The sequence below is a fragment of the Pteronotus mesoamericanus genome, unplaced genomic scaffold (assembly GCF_021234165.1).
Source record: "Pteronotus mesoamericanus isolate MK-2021 breed Mesoamerican mustached bat unplaced genomic scaffold, CSHL_Meso_final contig_164, whole genome shotgun sequence".
Classification (NCBI taxonomy): domain Eukaryota; kingdom Metazoa; phylum Chordata; class Mammalia; order Chiroptera; family Mormoopidae; genus Pteronotus; species Pteronotus mesoamericanus.
Window position 1 is genome coordinate 31,515,354 of NW_026555065.1, and position 22,147 is coordinate 31,537,500.

At 43.4% G+C, this 22,147-nt stretch overlaps 2 protein-coding genes and 1 non-coding gene across 3 annotated transcripts; all 3 read right to left on the reverse strand.

Moving 5' to 3' along the window:
• Positions 1–4,918: 4,918 nt before the first annotated feature.
• Positions 4,919–5,509, reverse strand: RNASE11 (ribonuclease A family member 11 (inactive)). The gene is given in 4 exon segments (XM_054565193.1): positions 4,919–4,982; positions 4,984–5,159; positions 5,161–5,430; positions 5,432–5,509. Coding segments are annotated over 4 exon segments (588 nt in total).
• A 4,677-nt stretch (positions 5,510–10,186) lies between these two features.
• On the reverse strand, positions 10,187–10,624 carry RNASE12 (ribonuclease A family member 12 (inactive)). Its single transcript, XM_054565194.1, has one exon. It carries the CDS (start codon positions 10,622–10,624, stop codon positions 10,187–10,189), a length of 438 nt encoding a protein of 145 aa, XP_054421169.1.
• Positions 10,625–21,852: 11,228 nt separating this feature from the next.
• TRNAP-AGG (transfer RNA proline (anticodon AGG)) lies at positions 21,853–21,924 on the reverse strand. Its single transcript has one exon. It is a non-coding gene; the product is annotated as a tRNA-Pro (tRNA).
• Between the last annotated feature and the right edge of the window lie 223 nt (positions 21,925–22,147).

Below are 22,147 nucleotides of genomic sequence, written 5' to 3' on the forward strand. Positions count from 1 at the left end.
TAGTAGGAAGGAAACAACTCCCAATGTTTAATGACTATTTATTGTTTTCTTTTGTGAATTTTCTGCCTGTGTCCCTTGCTTATTTTTCTGTAGGCATTTTCATTTTATCTAATTAAATTGACAGGCCTCTTTATAGATTAAAGATATCAACCCTTTGTCAGCCATATATATTGCCACTGTTTCTCTTCAGTTGTGTGCTTACCAGAGTGTCCTGATCTAATCATAATAAAAATAATGATAATAACAGCTATCATTCAATCCTCAAACAATCCTGTGAGGTGGCGTTTATTCAGGAGTGTCCCACCGTTATCTTTCTATATAATTATGGGCAGGTTTGCTTTTTTCTAGCAAATAAAGGTGAGTGGCGAAAAGCATGGCCTATGGAATCAGAGTGTCCTTGTTTCTTCCTGAGGTACCATTTGCGTGACTTTGTACATTACCTAAAGTCTTTGTACTTCAGCTTCTTCATTACTGAAGTGGAGATAATAATAATCTACCTCATGAAAGCTGTCCTGAGAATATACATATATATTTAGTGCCGGGCACATCATAAGAGCTCAGTTGTTGTCATTAATTATTGTTATTACCTGTCAATCATTCTTGTGGTAATTATATATGATCTTGACAAAGTTTTACATACTTTACAACCATGAAGACTTAGGGATGTTAAATAGTCACCCCAATCCTTCCTGTTCTCCAATTGCTGGAGTACGAAAGATGCATTTCATGTGTGTGACACCTCTGCCAACTTCTCAGCCACTATTTTAAAAGGAAACCTTATTCCAGCACCCAGTGCACTGCATTTGCTCCCAGATGTATCCATGGCTAGGGAGTTTGGGGGTCCCCTGCTTTGCTACTTCTGGACACTGGGTGAAGGGTGGATGCTCTCTGAGTTGCATTGACTTGTTTTGTCCCAGTGCGGTTCTTGAAAGCCCTGAACACAACAGCAGCAACTTTTTTTCCCCCTAACTGGGTCTGGAATCAGAATGTTCTCCTTTAGTTCATATACTGTAGCAGTATTCACACTTTGGTGCACATCAGCAAACCAAACATCCTTCTAAACAACCTACATGCTATAGAACCTAAGTCTTCTGGATCAAGGCCCAGGAATTTGTATTTAATAACAGCTCTTAAAGTTATTAAATTTGTTAGGATAAGGCTAAGCTGATGGAACCAAATCTCAAAGTAGGGTAGATTTAAAAATATTCATGTGTATTTCTATCTCTTGTAACAGTCCCAGGATGAGTACTCTAGGTTGGCAAGGTGACACTGCCTCACGCATGAGTTCAGGCATGTGGCGTTCCTTCCTTCTGCTGTTCAGGCCATTCCTACGATGTTACCATCATGTACATTACCCAGGTTGAGTCACACTCAAGCCCATTTTTGGAGATCTAGCTGTTGGGAAGGAAAAAAAATCACAGAGGAGGCTAGTCCAATGTCATGGGCCTAGAAGTAGCACATACCACTTCTGCTCAGGGAGCCTGGGAAAGGACCCTGTGCCTCACAAATACCTCTTTGTCTTGAAAATGAGGAGGGTGGTTTGGGGTGGGCAACCTGAGAGCTTCCCCACAGTGACCCTGACACACACCCAAGTCCGTGACCCCACATCTAATGCAACCTTTGCATTGGATAGATAAGGAAATTGATATCCAGTGGTACGAAACGACTGTTTTTACTGGAACATATTGAGTCGATAAAACATGAAAATTTACCTACAATGTTGCAAAGGCTCTCTTCTTACTTCAGCAACATCCTGGACACTTGAGGCCTGGGACTTGTTTCACTGCAGAATTGTTGATTAGAGAAATTGAGTGTACTTTATATTGGGAAAATAGAGGGAATGGTTAGTGACAAGAAGGATGTCTCTCTGATGCTAAATAACCCTTCTCAGTATCCCTTCCTCAAACCTCTGTAGCACTCCATTCCTAACTTTCTTTCTCAGCCTGACTCGCCTTTCCATCTCCCTCATGATGAGATCTGTCTCCTTCATCACCTCGTTTCCTTCCTCTAAAGTTTCCTTTCAGATGCAGGGATATGACACATATCTACCTCTCGGTTATTTTCCTAACATGTAAAAGGGGCACTTTGGGGACTATTTCTAGTCATGTGGAGCTTGTGAGATTGCATGGGCTGAGATGATACAATGGGAAAAGGAAGAAAAAGGGCATCAAGGTCCGCCCACCGAAGGGGTGAAGACCACGGCCCAAGTTCTGTGGACTGTGAAGAGAGCAGCCTCAAAACACCAGAGACTGGGAAGGTGCTGGTGACAGGCTCAGCAGGAAGAGAATGGAGCGCCAGCAGCCTTGAAAGCCAGCCAGGAAAGTTTATGTGTAAAGTTATAAGAAAAAAAGAGCCCTCTGTAGTGTGGAAGTAGAAGGAAAGAAAAACCCCAAACAAAACATTATGAAAACACTGTTTTAAAATCATAAATCCCCTGCCTCTTGTCATCATGAGGGACCTTAGGAGGCGCATCATGTCAAAGGGGCGACAGGCTTTGATGGGGAGAAGTGCTAGCGCTGAGGAGCCCTGGCTCTCTGCGGCACCTCTACGTTTGACATCTTTCAGACCTCATAGCATGATGGTTAGATGGGTCCTGGGAGGTCAGGGTACCAAAGGCCTGGAATAGAGTACCAGAACTCCTGATTCCTTTGGAGGAGTGCAAAGGTTTGATCTTTAGAGGATGCTCCTGACGTAGAAAGAGGTATTTATTCCTGGTCTTTACTCTTCTCTCCTGGTGAAGGAAGGAACCTGTACTAAGATGTGAAATAGTCTAGATTTGCTTTTTCTTACATATTACCAAAAACATTGCCCAGAGTTTGAAGAGTTTTTGTCTCTGGGGCTGACATGCCCATCACCCAGAACTGGATTCTACAGTAGGATTCTATTGTGGGAAAGAAGTTACTCGAATATGAACCAAGAGGAGACCTGTTGGACTGCTCGACCATAGATAGAGCCCACCCCATGGTTGATGAGAGGGTGGTGGCACCAGCCACACCACGTAGAACTGTCCCTGGAATGGAACCCAGTGAGTACATCTTCCTTCCCTGGCCCTGGGTTCTCCTCTTACAGAGAAGAGAACTTTGTGCCCCAGGCATTTCCCTCTTTCACTTTCTCTCCTGGCTGTCAAGTGCAAATTGGGTACTAACTACACACCTATTTGGCCAAACCTAAGTGCTTATTTTAACAGCCACCACACTGACAAGGAAAATCCAGCTAAAAGATACAAAGATATCTGCCTTATGCTGCATATTGGCTGATTGTCAGAGTTTTGCAGTCTTGATATAATGAGAATTCTGCACCAAATGTGATAAACATTAGGAAAATATAGAGAGTGACCTACAAGGATTTTAGTGATGTAACATTTATTCACATGCATTTATTTAAACTTATATCATTAAAAAACAGTGGCCTCAGGATGGAGGAGGGTGTAAGATGAGAAAACAGGAATACATAGGCACACATGAATGAACAATAACTGAGGGGAACCCCAACCCGCAGAGTTCTCCCGGTCGCAGATGAAGAAATGAGTCATCCCGGACACAGTCTGTCTGGTGGGAAAGGGGATGGTGATTCCCTTTAGTGGAGAATGTGCTGAACCCTTCCCTGAAGTGACTTTTATTGGAATTGGTATGTGCAGGGGTATACAGCATGCATGCAAAGCTTACCAATCAATGCCTAAAGGCTATAGTTACAGAAAACAGGTATGGTTCATAGATAACAATGGAAGGAACACAGAGATTTGCCTCAGGTCAGGGTCTGTTAGACAAGCTGATGCCAGATGGTCCTTAAGGCATGGCTCTTGAATTCAGGAATTCACTCCTTCTGTTTGGAGCTTAAACATCTGGTTTACATTCACAGAGCTGTACAAAGCAAAGCGTGCTTCAAAGGGGACAATGCATTCTTCAGGCCTGATTTCTCAGGGAACCCTCAGTGCTAGCATAGGATCATGCCTGCATCCTGCATTCTTGGCATTCCAGTCAAGGATTCCAGGCCTCTTTCAGGGCCTCGCTTACATGGGGCTACAGTTTCTGACCCCACACAAAGTGGTCCCCAATAAATAACCGCCCATATTTTATGTAGAGTGTTGAACCATAAAGACTAACAGATAAACAACTGATAATTTTAAAAAAATCACTACAATATCAGAAAACAAGACTGAGGATTAATTCTGCCTAACTTGACATAAACTTCTTATTTCCATCTTACTGCCACTCTATTCCTTCGTGGCTTGCTGTTCTCTGCCCTGGGGAATCAAGCGTACACTTGAGTAAAAATTTCAATAGGTCCTTTATTTCTTCCTTCTGCAGGAACCTGTGGAATAGATAAGGATGAGGAAGGAGGAACAAAGATTGCATAGGGCTGGAGCTGTTGACTGACGGCAGCAGCTAAGGCAATGGATCTTTTTCCTCCGGCATCTTCTGGAGGACAAGCAGACCTCTGGCTGCACAGGCAGGTGCCCACAGTTGTGTGCGTGCATCAATGCACACACTTCTTTGAAGACAACCAATGATAATAATATCCCCTATGCTCATTCACTATTCCTCTGAATAATCTCAGTAGCAGTACAATTAATTTTTAGTTATCTATATTGGTATGAGGCCTTCTTTCCTTAATCCTATCAAGCGGGGTGAACTCTGTCCTTGGCTTTATAGCTAAGTGAGGATAGAATTCAGTTTAGTTGAAAGAAAGTGTTTGTGTGTGTGTGTGAATGAGAAAATATTTGCACTCCAAGATCAGTTATAAATTTTAATCAAATTATCCACGATTTTGGATTTTTTCATTCTTTCAGTTAGTATAAATAATCAGGAGTTTACTATAGTGCAAAAAGGGTAGATGCACATAACAGAAGACAATAAACAATAGTGATAATACGTATGTTCTTGTTTGGCTAGAGTATCATCTCACAATCCTGTGGGATTTACAACTTAGAGCCACTAACTAACCAGCTCACCAGAGAATTACCTGTTAGCACTACCAATATCCTTTAATGAGGTAACACTGGTTTTGGCACCTGGGGAACTATTTGCTGTACTGAGCTGGCCCATAGTGGTTTCCAGTTCTGGGCTCTCAGAGCAGCTTATGCCAAGATTCTGTCTACACTCACACCTGGGGGCCTTGGGGACCCCACCAGTCACTTCCATGGAGCCAAGAACAGAGTTAATCACTCAACTTGCATGACCCATTAGCTTGTGAAACTCTTCTCCAGATTGTCATGTCATTGTAATACTCTTTGTCATTACCTGGACTGTTTCCCTTGGGGAAGCTGTCATGTAATTTTCTGAATGTCAATGATGAAGATATAACATCCTTGGATGTGCTCAAGCTGTTGTTTTTAGATAACAAAGTTGAGTTCATTTATACCTCAATGGTAGGTTTTTCTTGGGCACTGCCTGCCAAGTCATATCCCATCTCATCCTCTGAGAATTCTTTTTTCAGTTGTCTCCATTTTGTTTCCTGAAGATCCTACAAGAACCAAGCCCAGGCTGAGTAGCAGCAGGGAGGTCTCCATCTCAGATCTAGAGTAACCTCTTCTGCAGTAAAGTAAAAAGTAAAAGATAAAAATAAGGAGAATATTAAGGAGATGGCTCTCTTTTCCTTACAACAGTTGTTTCCAGGACTGACCCCTCTGTATAATTTAAGAGTGTTACAGCTGTTAATGGAAGCACAAATATGTGAAAAGACAATCATCTGTGGAGTCTGAATCCAGCTTCAAATCCCTGCTTATTCACTAACAAACAATTTATCTCATTTAACTAACCTCAGTTTCCCCATATTAAAAAAAGGAAAATGTGAGAATTACATAAGATAATATGTTTAAAATGTACAGAACCAAATAGTTATTTCTCTCCCTTTTCTCTTTGTAATCTCATTGGCAGGGTCTGTAATTTTCAAAAAGGTCACAAGAATCTCACTCAACACACTGTCACTATTGCTACATCTTCTACAGCCTCACATGTTCCTGCCACGTGGTAGCCACTTGAAAAAACCACAATTTTATTTTCCCCCATTTCTTTTCCCACCAATTCTCAGTCATGGAATATCTGTCTTTACCAGTTCCTTTGGCAAAGTTGATCCTGTGGAGAAAGCTTCTAGCTTGCTTCAGGGCAAGAAGCAACATTGTATTTGTTTCCCAGAAGTTTTTACTATTGGGTCTAACTGAGGAAAGGAGAGGCTAAAAATGGGGTAGATAAAATTGTCTGAGATCAAAGGAGGAAATAACTTGGAACCAAGGATGGTCAGAGGGCTAAACAAAGTGTCCATTTGGCTATCAGAATCGCCGTGACCTGGGCAGTATCACCGCTTCCTCTTTTGTGAAATCTTCCTTTGCTTTATTCATATTTAACCCGAAGTGATTTTTTTTCCTTCTTTGAAACCCCTATAGCATAGATTATATTGCACTTCAGTTTTTATGGTCTTTTTTTATTTTTCAAATTGGTGTATACATGTTAGTCTTTTCTCCCTCTTACTGAGGCTAAAAATTCCTTGAGACTGGAATATAATTCCTGCTTCTTTTTATTCTGTATAGAATCAAACACTGAACTGTGTATATACTAGTTTCTCAGCAATGTTTGTTAACAATGTAACATGGTTTGACTAGGGTAGAAAATTCTGTGCTTAAGGTCAATGCTGGAAAATTCATATTGAGAATCCTAGAAAGAAGGGTTATTTAGGGTGATAATCATTCTCTTGCTCTAGAAAGATCTCATTTTTTTTCTCTCACCTTTAAGAGCCTCCTTCCCTCACGCTTGTAGCTCCTGCATTATCACACTTACTTACACCCTGATCGCCACTCCTTACCCCTCCAATTCCTTCAATGCCTTACTTTTCTAAAACACCACTTGCAATGATACTACTTCAGAAACCTTCAACTCTTCCTCATTGCCCACAGGAGGTAATGGGATCCCCTGAGGCCACTTAGCCAGGGCTCTCTACTTGATCTCATCTCAACCTACTTCTCAAGGCTCATCTCACATTATTTTGGTATGTAAACTGGCTCTCATCAAATCAGTGTGACCCACTCTCTTGGAATACACTCTATTCCATCTCTCCATTTTTGCTTTATTCTTGAATGCTTACTTGTAACACAGGAGCTCCAAGCCAGGGAGCTGCTTAAGTTTCGTGAGAGTCCCAACCCCCGTCCCCCGCCCCCACCGCCCAAGGACCAGCAGATGTGGACATGCTGTTTATTTCTCGCATTACAGGGGAGTGCCAGGATGGCAGCTGGTCAGTGGGGAGAAACCGCCCGTGCCTGCAGTCTTGGTGCTACCTATAGGGTCAGGGAGGGGCCGCGGCAGCGGGGAGGGCGCCATGGTAGCCTGTGAAAATGCTACAGGGTTGTGATAAGCACAGGGGCCTTGAGAAAGCTGGGACTCCAGATGCAGCCTGTTTCCCTTACTCCTCCTGGCTGCTGGCCAGGCAGCCACCTGTTCTCTGAGGTGGAGAGGCCGTGTCTTGAGCTACCCCACACTACACTCTTCTTGAAATCCTTCAAAGCCCAATTCATGTCCCATTCTTTTTTTAAAAAATATATTTTCTCACTACTTAAGCTTACCAAATCCATTTCTCACAACTCTGAGCTTACCATGCACTTCTTATACCACTCAATTGACATTAGTACACATGGACCTGTATTTTCAATTATATTTAATTTTAAAAAGTCCTGTGTGTCAAATGAGAGCAGAGACCCAGTACTAAAAACAAAGAAGCTTTAATAATTGGGTTGATTGTGTATTAATAAATTATTAAGAATTAAATGAATGTGTTCATATTTGTGCCTTGAGCATGGTGCAGGTTGAAAGGAGGAGGGAAGAAGCATTTTGGTTGTTTCCTAAACATCAGCTACCTTCAAGGTCAATAGTGAGGTGATAATAGGGATACAGAAAAATAATAAGGAGAAAAATAAGAGGAAGAACAGCATAGAGATTCCCAGTTTTCCTGAAACATGTGTTTCAAGTGGATAGAATTAACACCTCCCTGGGTTTGATTTGGGCTGCTAGGTGTCCATGAAAACAAACAAACAAAAACAACAACAGCAAAAAAGACCCAAACTACACATGTCTAAAATGTCACAACTCATTTCAATTGGGCTTTGATCCCCACTGAATAAAAATACTCTGAGGATAATTTCCAGTGAACAGTCTCAGTTACATATGGACACACTTCAATAGGAATGCATGATTTTGTTTTCAATTAGTAGAGGGAGGTTAGGTGAGGAAAGGAAGAAAAATCATTGGGAAAGAAAGGACAATAAAGCCTAGGGAGAAGAGTAGGAAAAGGAATCAGAATTCAGAACATAGACACGTGGGCCTTAAGGGACATATTTTAGTAAGTTAAAGCTTTGTGCAAGAAATGATGTTGCTAGCAGGACTCAACAAGTCATATACTAGGGATGACCTGCTCCTGCTCAGCATCTTCAGATGCTGAGGGCTCTGCTCCCTGGGTGGCATCCAAACTTCCATGAACAGAATAGTGACAATGGGGTTGCCACAGAGAAATGGGTAATGAAACTCAACTGCAAAAGGGCCAGCCCGCATGGGTGAGCCTTGCCCGCTTACAAGTGTCCTTTACTCACCTTAGTCATCCTCTCCCCTCCATAATCTAATCCATCATTTAGAATTTGATGCTTACAAAAGAAAGAGTTAACGACTAGCACAGGTAAGCCTATTTTTTTGATCCGACATTGAATTAAGTACAAATAAATAATGCAATAACTGAAGTCTCTCAACTGAAAAGATCAGAACAGATCGGTCCCTCTGAAGCTCATGCGTTGCTGGTGCCTGCTCTGAGTTTCTGGCTCTCATGTACAGCATTGAAATGTTATAGTTCAGAATTGGTTTTCCCACAATCTGGCACTTACTTGCCAAATACCCCTTATTTCTTACTATTCCCCATTACTAACCATCCCCATCAACAAGGCTAATTCCTATACTACTAAAAAATAGAATTGTGATGTGATAGGCCTGAGGAGAACCTCAAAGATTATCTGGTTCAAGCCCTCTCACTTGACAGATGAGAAAACTAAGGCTCTGAGAGGACTAGGACTTCATCAAATTCCCAGAATTAGGAGCCTCTCTTTCCCTTTGCCCTCTAACTCTAAAGATACTCTGACCATAGTTGAATGTGAAAGAACTAAACAACCAGCTCAGTTGCAAAAACTAAAAAAAGAAAGGAGTAGTCCGAGTCAAAAGGAATAGTCCGAGTCGAAGTCCTTTCTGTTTCCTCCGGGGATATGAAGAGCTGATACTCTGTGCTCTGAGAGAGTCAATTTCTCCCTCCGAAACCCTTATCCATTTCTTTCCACAGTCTTCCAGGGAAATGGTTTCTGCCGGGTCTGTTCCCTTCTGATGTCTTTTGCCCTTTCTTTCAAGGCTAAGAGGGCAATGCTGACTAGGAGCAGATACAGCTTGAGTTATATATGCCATCTTTACAGAAAATTTTGAGAGATGACCCCCCTTGCCTCTGCGCTCAGGACCAAGCCTGGGATTAGGGTGAAACAATTGAGGTGTTTGCTCTAGGCACAGAAGTTAAGAGGGTAAAACCAAAAACCAAAAAAAAACCCCACAGTAATCAAGGTAATATTTTAATGCAATGTTTAAAATTAAATTAAATTAATTAATTTATTTTGAATAAATTCAAAACAATCCCCAGTGAACAAATTTCAAAAACTGAAATAACAGGCTCTGAGCCTGCATGGGCGCAGTTCAGGTGCCCCGCATCGGCCCAAATCCGACCCTGTCCGATTGCGTCTTGATTTAAAATTCACCTGTTTTTTTCCATCCGGGATATTTGCATTAATTTTACTTTTAAAAAATATTTATCTAGATTACTTGGGGGGAGGGTGCCCCTTAAAATTTGCATGTGAAGTGAGTGCCTCGCTCACCTTATCCTAATTCCAGTCCTGCATAGTATTCACTCTTGGCTGTCATCAAGTGACCCAAAGAAAAGGGACAAGAAGTTAAAACACATGCATAGTTTTTGGTTTAATTCGGTAGAGTTTTATAGTTGAAGCAGAATAAGAAGATTTCAGCTCAGCAATACCAGAAGGATAAATGAGTTACCGGTGGCTACCCATTTCATTCAAGGCTTTACCCACCATTCACAGGTCAGGAGTGCGTCGGAAAGAACCAGCACCAACGTCCCTGACAGAGGACAAGAGAGGGTTTCAGACCCAGGCGCTGGTCTCAAGTTATTCAACATATTTCTGGAAAGTAACTGGCCCTATATTATCGCAAGTGACCAGAATGAATCCCTCCATCGGGGAAATGTGGTACCTGCAGGCAGGATACCTGACACCTTCAATGAGCTTACAGACCGTCATTTTGAACCTTGTCTCACTCTGGAAGCATAAAATGCTGGAATGGTTTTGGCAAGCCATCTTCTTGGGAGAAGTGCAAACACTATTGATTTTTCGAGGCCTCTCATGGATGAAGACGTGCTCCTTCTTGCAGGTGCTGTCAGGTTCCTTGATGAATCTTTGTATGATCATGTGATTGCAGTACCTTACACGAATGTTACTCTGAGGGTAGTCCACATGCAAGTGCTCTATGGTTGACACCGCTACTTCCTCATACAGCTCGTTTTCCCAGAATAGAATCAGCAGGAAAATTATCACCATTAGTATCATCAGGGGTAATAGTCCCTTTACATCTTTTGCTCTGACTTCTACAGAGTAAGAGGAGAGAGAAAGTAGCAGAGGGTAATCAGATTCCTACAGCCCCCTCCCCTGACTTTGCTCCCCCACCATTAGATTATTTGATTTCCTTCACTCTGCTATTAAAATCACGCTGACCCTGCACGGTCCAGCTGGAGGTACAGCGCTCCAAGGAAGCCCTTTCTGAGCATTTTAGCTCTCGGGGTTTGGCATTGAACTGTTCTCTAACTATTCCCATTTGTTTTACTTCCATCAGCTCCTTGTTAGCAGGGCTCTGATCTCCTAGTCCTCCTGAATCTGTCAGAGTACTTACCACAGAGCTATACAGAGATGCTCAAAAGTGCCCATGCCTGACTGTTTCATTCCTATTGCTGAATAACTTCCTTCCCATAATTTTCTCAACTCTAAACCCACCCAGTTCCACCTATTTTTTGCACTGTCTTCTACTCTGTTCTCCCCAGTTCTCCTGCTGTCAACCCTAATCGTCTGCGTTAGCTCCTCTTACCGTTGCTTTTTGCTGTAGCTTTCACGAGTAACATATCCTTGTGATCATGGATCTGAGAAAGTCCCCTGTGTCTGGCCGTTCTTTGACAACAGTTGAGTGTGAGGAGGGCCAGAGTGGAAAGAGCAGAAAGGGCGGGGCCTGGAGGGGAGTATGCTTGGGTGCCTCTGGGAATGAGAAGCTACCTTCAGAGGGAGAGTTGGGTGAGGCAGGTCCTGAGAGTGTCCTCCAACAAGGGAAGACTTTTCAAAACATTAATAAAGTCCTGATGTCCGCCAGACACACGTATTGTCTATTTTCCAAATTTTCAGCCAGTCCTCACTCACACCTATGAAGTAACTATTACCTCCATTTGATTACTGAAGAAATTAATTGCAAAACGGTTTAAGTGGAGATGGGAGATAACCAAAGTAATAAGGACCTCACCTTATTAACACTTGAACTCCAGTTTCAGCAAATTCTAGTCCCGTATGGTGCTCAGGATAATCCCCTGATGTTAACATTAGTCTTGATAAAGCCTTGGGAAATATGGCAACGGTTCCCAAACTCTGCTGAATATTGGAATCACCTGGGCATTTTTAAATGCCACCTTGAGACATTCTGCTTTAATTGGTATTGGGGAGGATCTGGGTTTTGGATTATTAAAAGCTCTTCCAGTGATTCTAAAATGCAACAAAATTTGGAAACTACTGAACTGTGGTATGCACTGGAAATCTACGTGGAAAATGAGTGGAGGAGGGCTTCGTGAAAGACCAAGGTATTGAGATGACAGAATTATTTTTGTTGCTACCGTCTTCTGGTTATTTGATATAGGAATGGGAAAACAGACTTAATTATGGCTTCTTGCTCTGAAAAAATTTACCTTTTGGTGAGACCTTTACATAGTCTGCTCTACATATGAGGTCTGTCTGGAAAAAGTCCAACTATTATTAATATAATCAGAATGGTTTGTGTGACATTGATATAACAGGGCAGCCAGGGAGAGTGGACTGGAATGCACATGTGTGAACAATGATGCCTTCACTGTACTAGTCAGTGGGGGTGGTAGACACTGTTGAGTGAGTATGTGTACTGTGTGGCTATTGCATTCAAAATTCCTGAGCAAATAGAGCAATGAATCTGCATCAAACTGTGTGTTAAGCTTGAAGATTCCTCCACAGAAACTATTCCAATGATTCAGAAGTCACAGCTACGGGCAACTGGTGATTGGCAGCTTTATCACAACATGCCTGCCCATGTATCACATCTCATGCAGAGTTTTTTTGTGAAAGATCAAATCACTCAGGTGACTCTGTCCCCCTACAGCCCAGATTTGGCACCCTGTGACTTCTGGCTTTTTCCAAAACTAAAAATCACCTTGACAGGGAAGAGACACCATCAATGAAATTCAGGAAAATATGGACGATGCAGCTGATAGCAATTGGGAAAACTGTGTGAGGTCCCAAGGTGCCTGCTTTGAAGGGGACTGGGGCATCATTGTCTTATGGACAATATTTCTTGTATCTTCTTCAATAATGTCTCTATTTTTTATATTACATGGCTGGATACCTTCTGGACAGACCTCATGTACCTGTGTCTTTCTAATTGATAGGAGGAGAAACATTTTGGGGTGAAAAAGGTGTAGGAAGGACAGAGAATCCTGGAAAAGGCTTCAAAAATGCATCTCTTTCTGTACAAAATACTGTAATTCCAGAGCATGAAAATGAACAACTAAGACATTATTATTTACTTGCTAAAAACTTTTATTCTGGGTATCCTTTCAGAATTTAAACTGCTCTGTTTTGGATATGTGTTGCACAATGCCACAAAGATAAAAGCACACAATTAATTGTTGATGAATTTTCCAATTAGTTTATTTTGATTTGCACACCATCTTGCAGAAGTATTTTCATTGTATAAATAGAAGTCTATCTAAAGAGATGATTGTTACACATTTCCCACATGGCTGCTTGATGACAGAAAACTCAAAGTAACGGTAGTCTAAGGAAGATGGAACTTTATTTCTCATGTAAAAGAAAGCCTGGGGTAACTAGTCCAGGATCAACCAGGTGCTTCAAGGCTCTGACTTCTGTCTCAGAGTGTGATTTCCAAGTCACAATCCAGATGGCTGCTGCAGCCTCAGCCATCACATCTGCATTCCACCCAGCTGGGAGAAGAAAGGCACAAACAGGGGGTGGCACTGCCTTCTAGGGACACATCCCCGGGTTTCACACATCATTTCCACTTACTCCTCACTTGCATTAAGTTGGTCACATAGTCACATCTAATGGCAAGGGACAGGGGGAAATGTAGGGTTTATTCTACGGGGTGGGACGCATGTGCCTAGCTAAAATTCTGGGTCCAATTACAAACAAAAAAGGAGAGGAAAAACACTGGAGGACAAGTAACAGCATTTTTCCTACTTGCCTTCAGGCGAACATTGTTCTGGAAAATGTTAATGAGTGTGATTCAAGAAAAAAGTTTCATGATCAGAAGTCTGAGAGACATTGTTAATTATATTTCTTCCCTTGGAGAACCACAAGATCCACAAAGCACAAAGTTCTGAGAAACCTAGCAACAGAGAAGCTTGACTGGTTTCATTTAACAAAAGATTTTGCAAACTGATTTGAACATTGAACTTTACTGTAGGGGCACCACTAAGGAACAGGGTTCCATGGAATATCAGCTTGGGACATGCCGTAAGGGTCTAGAGTCACAGGTGGTAACCAGGCATCTGGGTGGGAGCCAAGGAAAAATAAGCAGAAGGGAATGGAACCCAAATAGCCCCAAGGTTTTAGATTTGGGGACTGCCCTCCTTTAAAATCTGTACAAAAATTTAAGCCCCATCCTTCATTACTACTAGAATTCTATCCTACTAGAACTCTTTAGAAGCTCTCTGAGAAGGGCTTTTACCCCTTGTCCACAATGAATCCTCCAGGTTTCCTCTCCGTCCATCCTGGTGCAGCAGCATCTCTGGCCAGCTTTATGCTCCACCCAAAGCCTGGATACTCTCCTACATACTGAATACAGGAGGTGGGGTGTAACAGACATTCTGAAAATTTTTAATCACAAAAGAGAAACAAATCTTAGCACTCATTCGCATATTTACTACTCTTAGCAACTATTAGCAGACCCTTCACAAACTCCCTTCCGAATTGCCCCTTTCCTTGTCCACGTTGATGTGGGAGTGCTTATTCTCCTTACCATCGGCTTTATATCTCCTCTTTCTCAAGTCCTGGGCCCCATGAGACCTCGATCATGCCACAGGAGGGGCCTAGGGGCGCTCTTCTTGAAGATGCGCTTTCGAGTGCTTTACCCACAATTGAGGGAACATGAATTGTCTTTATCAGAGAATGGGAATGGAAGGAGGTTGCCGAGCACGTTGGGGAAGGCCAGTCACCTCACCGCCAGCCCTCCGCCTCTCAGTCTGCCACTGCCTGGCTCCCACAGACTGTTTCTTAGAGACCTTTTAGAAAGGTTTCTAAGTGAAATCCATCAGCCTATGGCTATTAATTAAAAATGCAGAAACTGGCCCTGGTTGGTGTGGCTCAGTGGATTGAGCCTGCAAATCAAAGGGTTGCCAGTTCGATTCCCAGCCAGGGCACATGCCTGGGTTGCGGGCCAGGTCCCCAGTGGGGGGCATGCAAGAGGCAACCACACATTGATGTTTCTCTCCCTCTCTTTCTCCCTCCTTTCCCCTCTCTCTAAGAATAAATAACTAAAATCTATTTAAAAAATAACAGAAAACTTATCGAAACAAAGACTCTGGGGGTGAGGTCCTGGAATCTGTGTTTGTAATCAGTAGCCCACCTCTGGTTTAGGCAACTGGTAAACAGTATGGTAATTTATAAAGAATTGTACCCACCCCACAACAAAACTGATGTTTACATTATTATGTGGAATGCTCAGTACCCCATGTGAAACCCTGTATGTGAATGACTGTTCTGGTTCAGACCTTCCACAAAGGGTAGGCATTTGCCCCCACATCATGTGACTAAAGCAGGTCCTCAGAGTACCCCCCACCTCCAACACGCATTGGAAGGACCTGCCTCCCAAACACACTGCTGGAGGAGGAAGGCTTGGTCTGTCTCTCGTAGTTCTAGTCCTTAATTACCTGTGTTCTTTCGGCAATTGTAGAAACCAGTTTATAGGGCATCGTGGAGCTGAGAGGAGCAACTTGGGTTCCTTCCACCAGGGACAGAGGCCCCAGGACCTCAGTGGGGGAGGGGAGGGGAGACTATGTGTGAGGGCTGGGAGCAGGGAACAAGGCTGGGGGACTGGCAGTGAGGAAACTGGGAACACCTTAGATCCAGGAAGGCGGTTTAAAGCAGAAGGTGCTCTCCTCCCCCCATCATTCTTTAACCCTTTCTTCCAACTTCTGTATCACCCAGACGCCAACTTTTAACACTTGTCTTAAGACCAAAAGCTGGAAGTACTTCTGAGTTGGGATCTGTTTGTTTGGTTTTTTTTTCTCCCTACTCCTCTTTACTAAGGAGCCCTCCCAAACTTTTCACGCACTACGCTGGTGTGGAAAAGAGCCAGATAATATGGAGTTTCTTTCCAGCCTTGGACGTGGGACTTGTCCATGAGGAAATCTCTGCTGGTTCCCACAAACTCTCAGCCATCCTACACGATCTCGGGTGTCTAGAAATATCTCTAAGTGCAGGGCAAAGAGCATGAGACTCCATCAACTGCTCCAGGAATGCTTCTTTAAATTATCCACTTCGATCTCCTTTTAGAAATTCCGTAGGAAGCCCTCCTCCATGCTTCCGGTACATGCCTTAGTCTTAACAGTTACTACGTGGGGCAGCTGAGGGTCTGTTTGGCCTCCTCTCATGCGTGCTGTGTGCTTCTGGAGAGCCCGAACACATCGTTTGTTTGGTCCAGCACACTGCCTGGCACTTTGCAGGAGAACAAGAAGTGTTTGTGGAGTGGATGAAAGGATAAAAGACCAGGTCTTGCTCTTCCGCTGCTAACTAGTTGTATGATCTTCCAAAGCCATGTCATTCCTCAGAGTCCCAGCTTCTTCATCTCTAAAATGGAGGTGGCAGAAAAGAATAAAGAATCTAGAAGTCCCCTTTCTGCTGTCACATGCTAGGGTTCCGAGCTAAACAAAGTAGCCCCAATGGCTGTTCCCTTAAGACGACACTTCTCTGGCTGCCACTTCTATTCCCCCCTCAACACACACACACACACACACACACACACACACACACACACACACGTGCACGCACGCACGCACGCATGTACTGGGGTGTAGAGCCTCCCCCTCTACCTTCCAGCCTGAAGTCAGGGTGAGAAATGGGGAAATGGACCCTGGGCACCAGAAGTGGGAGCAGCAGCCCTGATTCAGGAGTATGGCAGAGCAGCCCTATGAAACAGACTAGGGAATTGGCATTCTGGTCAAAGGGACACCTCCCTAAATTAAGAATACTTATTTTGGGGAAAAGGAGGGGCATGAAGCACCCCTAACTCTGGAGGGATGAGTTGGCTACCTTCACAAGCCTCTGGGCATTCTTCTAGCTGCCCTCCCACGACATCACCTGTCTCTGTCCTGGTGAGGTGAACATATGTCCAAGAACAAGCTGCTCCTGATTTGGGCAGAATGTATTCAGAATTAGATCAGAGGCTATCAATCTCAGCTGTGCAGTTACAGCCCCAGGCTAAGAACACAGAAGGTCCTGTTCTCCTCTGGGGGTAAACCAAGCCATTTATTTTTTTGTGACGTTAGTTGTATCCCTGAAATGACTGCCACCAGGTAATAGCCCAGGGGAGGCCTGGATGAGGAGAGGTTGCCCTAAGCCTGTCTTTCTACCAGCTGCTAAGGAGGCCTCTGTCTCCTCAGTTGTCCACTTCTGAGAACACTTTGATCATAGCAAACCTGGCTTCTCATGTGTGTCCCCAGGCTGGGCCCACGACAGTTTCCTTTCAATCCTCATTTAGAAATGCCATTAAGCCAGCTTTCCCCTGCAGCACCTCCGAGGCCAAGCCCAGGCTCTGTCCTCCTCCCTAGCCAGTTTCAGCTTCCCTGAAAATCAGGTAAGATTCCTTGGAAGGCAATAATGATTGTCCCCCGACCCAAATAATCAGAGTCCTTAAAGAACCCAAGTGCATTAAAAACAAAACAAAACCCTCCCTTTTCTCAGAAGCACCAAGCTAAAACAGAATGAACAGTGGTCTAGTAGTTGTGAGAGCCTGTCTTGAACTGGCTTAGCCACCAACTAGCACTGTGACCCTGACCTTAATTCCATGGGCCTCACTGACCTCCTTTACAAGTGACGGGGAGCTGGCAGAGTTGGGGGAATGCATGAGGTGAGAACAAGGAACAACTGAAAATTGATAACGCACACCCAGCCATAACATTCCATGATGCAGGTCTCTGTGGTTCCTTATTAGAAAATTGAAACAATGCTCCCCAAGGCTTTTTGTCAACCATGCTATACCACAGTAATCTTTTTAAAACACAAACTAGTCCTGTGCCTGGGCTGTCTACCCCCTTCTCCACCTAAAATGTGTCAATGGCTTTTCATAAGTGTTAAAATACTGACCACAGTCCTTACCTCTGCCTACCAGGCCTTGCATAGAGACCCTCACTTCAAACCACTCTCCTCTCCCTCTATGCATAGGGTAAGGCAACAATAGGTTTGCAGTTGTGAGCAGGCGAAACACAGAATTAATAAAGCTATTGTAATAATCCTAACCTGCATGTGTTTTCCACATGAACAGCTGTAGACCTACTTTTGCTGCAGTCTGTGCGCTCCTCTTTTTGCTCAATAACTATTTAGTAAATAATGATTGAATGGAATAACACATAAGTGAATGACCTAAAAGAATTTATATTTTTCTCCTCAACCATAGTATCAATGAGCTACTCTTTGTAAAATTCAAAAATCTTTTTTGAGAGTTACTTTGGTGGGACCCTGTAGTACCACCTGGACATGAGATCAGAAAGATCAATGAAAGGAAAGTGTTGACTTACTTCTAATTACTACTCAAGACCTTAAACCTATGATTGTCCCTCTTATCCCCCTACTTTAGCTGATAAAAACCAAACTCACGAGTTTTGCTAGTGAGTTTTGCTGTTTTCTGCTTTCTATCCACACCATGGGATGCCATCTAATTTAGTAAGTTGTTCAGCCTAATCCCATGAACACCATATCCCAGGACAATAACAGAGACTTATCCGCTGTAAGTTCCACATCCATATCCTGTACACAGATCAGCAAAAAGTAGTGGAGTCCCTAGAAATTTTTAATCTGCAATCCCTTTAAGACCCTAAAAATAAGACCCATGACAGTACCTTATTTGGCCACAAGGGGGCAATTTCCACCCATAGCTCCTGGGAACAGCGCAGCTGCCTATTCAAACATGTTTTGACCAGCAGAGGTTCTCGCCTCCTGTTCCATACCATCCTCCAGGCATCCTCTCCACATGCCAACTGTGTTTCCTTAGGGCTCATATGACAATGATGCCTCATCACCAAACCTGGTCAAATGAGGTTGATGAAGTCCTGGTGGTTATACAGGTCCTTCCCTAACCTTAGTTTTCTGTTTCCTCCCTTGTCTCCCTGTTGTGGAATTTGGTTCATCAGCTTATTAAATCAATTATTTTACAGACTCTTACAGGATGGCTGTTATGTGTAACCCTACAATGTGACCCCAAAACAACATGGGTTCAGAATTTGCTCAAAGCCTTTAAAAGCTTGAAGCAGCTCGGCACTTAAGCAAGTTTGCATTAGAAGCCAATGACACTGATGTTCAATTTAAAGCTCCTGAGAGTTTACTTTGTGTCTTGCTTTATGTCTAGTTGGAAGAACCTTTCAATGCTTCCTTAAAGTATTTATAGGGCCAGACTGTGGTATGGGGGACTCTGGCCCGTGAAGTCTCCCGATTCACGGTGGATGAAAAGAATGAGTTGTTCCAGACACTGTTTACCTGTCAAGGAAAGGGGAAGGTGATTCTCTCTAAACGATAATGCCCCGAGTCCCTGTGCTCAATGGCTGTTATTGAGAGGCTTACAAGCGGGGGATAGGTAGCAGGAATGTATAGGTAATCGAATTACATCAGTAACTTTACAGAGGCTACGTAATGTTTGAAGAAGACAATGGCAGGAACACACCTAATTGCTTGGGTCTGAGATGAGCAAACATTATGGTGCCAGATGGGATTTGGGTCATGATCCAGGAATTTTGTAGATGTCTTTTCCCAGCCTTGAGCTGGTTATCTGGTATAAGATTAATGGAGCTTGAGGGAGAAACAAAGCCTGCTTCAAGGAGTGTAATTTACTTCTAGGCTTGATTTCCCCTGGGGGCCCTCAGAGTTGTTATTGGGTCCTGCCTATCAACCGCATTACCAGTGTTACAGCCAAAGCTTACAAGTGCTCTCCCAGGTCCCAGCTTGCACGGGACTACAGTTCCTGATACCACTCAAAGCGGCCCCCCACACTGTGGCCCAAAGAGAGAGCCGCCACAGACTATTTTTCAGGCATGGCTCCCCCTCAGCCTTTCCCAGCGGATGGCATTTTCCCTACACTGCAAGAGCCTTCTATTCAAGCCCCCAATACTTTCATGCTCATTATCTTCTCCAGCGTTACAAGATCAGGTATTCCTAAAAAGCCTGTATAACTTTTAGATTCAAAACAACAATTCACACAATTCATTAACCAAATATTTATTCAGTATCAAGTAGGTGCTAAGAACTGTTCCAGCCTCGGAGTCTTCAGCAGTAAAAAAATACTCTGTTCTCACAGTGCTTCTAACCTAGTGTAGGAGGAGGCGGAATTAGTAATAGCAACAGCAGCAAAAGTCAAGTGGTGGTATGCACAAAGAAGAAAAGTAAAGCACGGAAGGAGAATAGAGAGCAAAGGGAGTGGGTGTTATTTTGTGCAGAGCTGTCAGAGTTCTCTTAGACAGGTAACATCTGAGTAGAGCTCTTAAAAGCAGCGAGGGACTGAGCCAGGCAGGTATGAGGGAAATGAGACGAAGCAGAGATAAGAGCACATATGAAAACACGGGGTTGGGGATTTCTGAGGAGCATTAGAGGCCAATGTAATTGGAACACTGCCAGCAAAGGGACAGAGTGGTGGGAGATAAGATCAGGGAAGTGCAGGCAACCCAAGAAGTGGCAAAATCATGTATTTTTAAAGTCTCGGCAAGGAGTTTTGATTTTATGCTAAAAGAAATGGAAATGCACAGAGGGTTTTAAGCAGAACGATGACCAGCCCAGACCTAGGTTTTGATAAGATCGTTCTGTCTTGTCTGTTGAGAACAGACTGAAGGGGCACAAGGACCAGCCAGGGAGAAGTGCTAAGGGGCTACTGCAATAGCGGTGGCTCAGACTACAGCGGTGGCAGAGGTGGAAGTGGCGAGAAGCGTTTGGATTCTGGAAATATTCGTAAGGTACAGCTAACATCATTTGTTAAAGGGTTGAATGTGGGTTTTAAGAGAGAGGTCTAAAGGATAATCCTAGTGTTTTTTGTTTGACAGGTTTTCCAAATATCTGAGGAGATACTGGAAGTTAAATACTCAGCAGCATAGTAAAGAGTGAGGTGAAAAATACCTGTGGTTTCTAGCTCTTCTTCAGGTGAGTCAGGACACACCTGACTGAAGTAGCAAGATGTGAGTGAGCATGAAAACTCTCAGCAGTTAAGGAGGAAGTAAGGGTGAAAAGTGTGATCCCAGGGTCTGTTCCTGTGTAGTTAACGAAAGCATCTCTCCCCATGCACATATCTGCACACACCCCTCAAACAAAGCAGGCTGAATAACTGGGCTCTCTCTTTTCTGTTAGAGTTTCCTACTCTTGGCACAGTCTGTTTCTGTGGCTTGGGGGAGGATTGCTCTGAGAAAAATAGTTTGGCACATGGTTGGACCCAGAACTAAACTTAACTATGGAAGATGAAGGAGCCGCTGCAAGGGGGTGATTCTGAGGATACAGGATGCCTAGACTTACTGGGATACTAGCCTGGTCTCCAGCTGTGGCCTGTAGAGCAACTGAGTAGCATCAGTAGGTCTCAGGCCAAACCGAATTACACCAGAGGACCTTTAAAAAAAGATAACCATGCCATTCTTCATCTTCAAAGAATCCAATTTAATTGGTCTGGGGTTGGACCCCGTAATGAATGATTATAGAGTTTCAAAAACGAGTCTAATATGCAGGCAGGCTTGAGTGTCCCTGTTAAGTACATTCCGAAGGTGTTACACCATCTGAGACTCCCTCACCCATCCCCACCCACCACACGCACAGGCCCTGAAATGTTAGGCCTGGGTGAGGGACGGAGTCCAAGCTTTATGCGACAAGAGGCCTGCTACATTTGCCGACCTGCGGAGGTCCCAGCACACAAAGTCCTCTCTGCTCCTTACACCCTTGCTTGTAGTGGAGGAAAACTGGCGGTAATTGATACAAAATACACTTCCCTAAGTCCTGAATAAACAATTCCTGGATAATAAAAAATGCAAAAGATAATAATGGTTCGTTTTAGAAATAATGACTTTTAGAAGAAATATTGCACTATATAAATTATGCACAATAACATCTGGTATTTATCCAGATTTAATAACAGAAATGGCATTTGTCTGAAGATTAAGTATATAAATCTGAAATGGTGGAGTATAAAATCGTTCTTAATACAGTAGTATTAGGACAACAGGTACTTGATTAGTGTGATGGGCTCAACACCAAAAAACGTGGTTTTATTGGAATTGGGAATACCGGAGTGCAAAACAGGGCTCGTCCGGGATTTGAACCCGGGACCTCTCGCACCCTAAGCGAGAATCATACCCCTAGACCAACGAGCCACACATAAAGCTAGTTTTAGGTTTTACAACCCTAGTAGAAAAGTTTTAGCCATGTCCACAGTTACAACTTTAACTTTCTTTCAATAATTAAGAGCATGGAGTGCCTCCTAGTGGACAAACGGATCACAGCAGTCTTCTTTACCCAAATCCCGGAAAACGATACCCTTAGACTACAGATAACTAGGAAAAAATTTTTTAGGATCAAGGAGAATAATTTCGCTGC

Bases quoted from the DNA above. Each gene is read 5' to 3' on its own strand.
- RNASE12 (XM_054565194.1), bottom strand. From the start codon at position 10,624: ATGATACTAATGGTGATAATTTTCCTGCTGATTCTATTCTGGGAAAAC.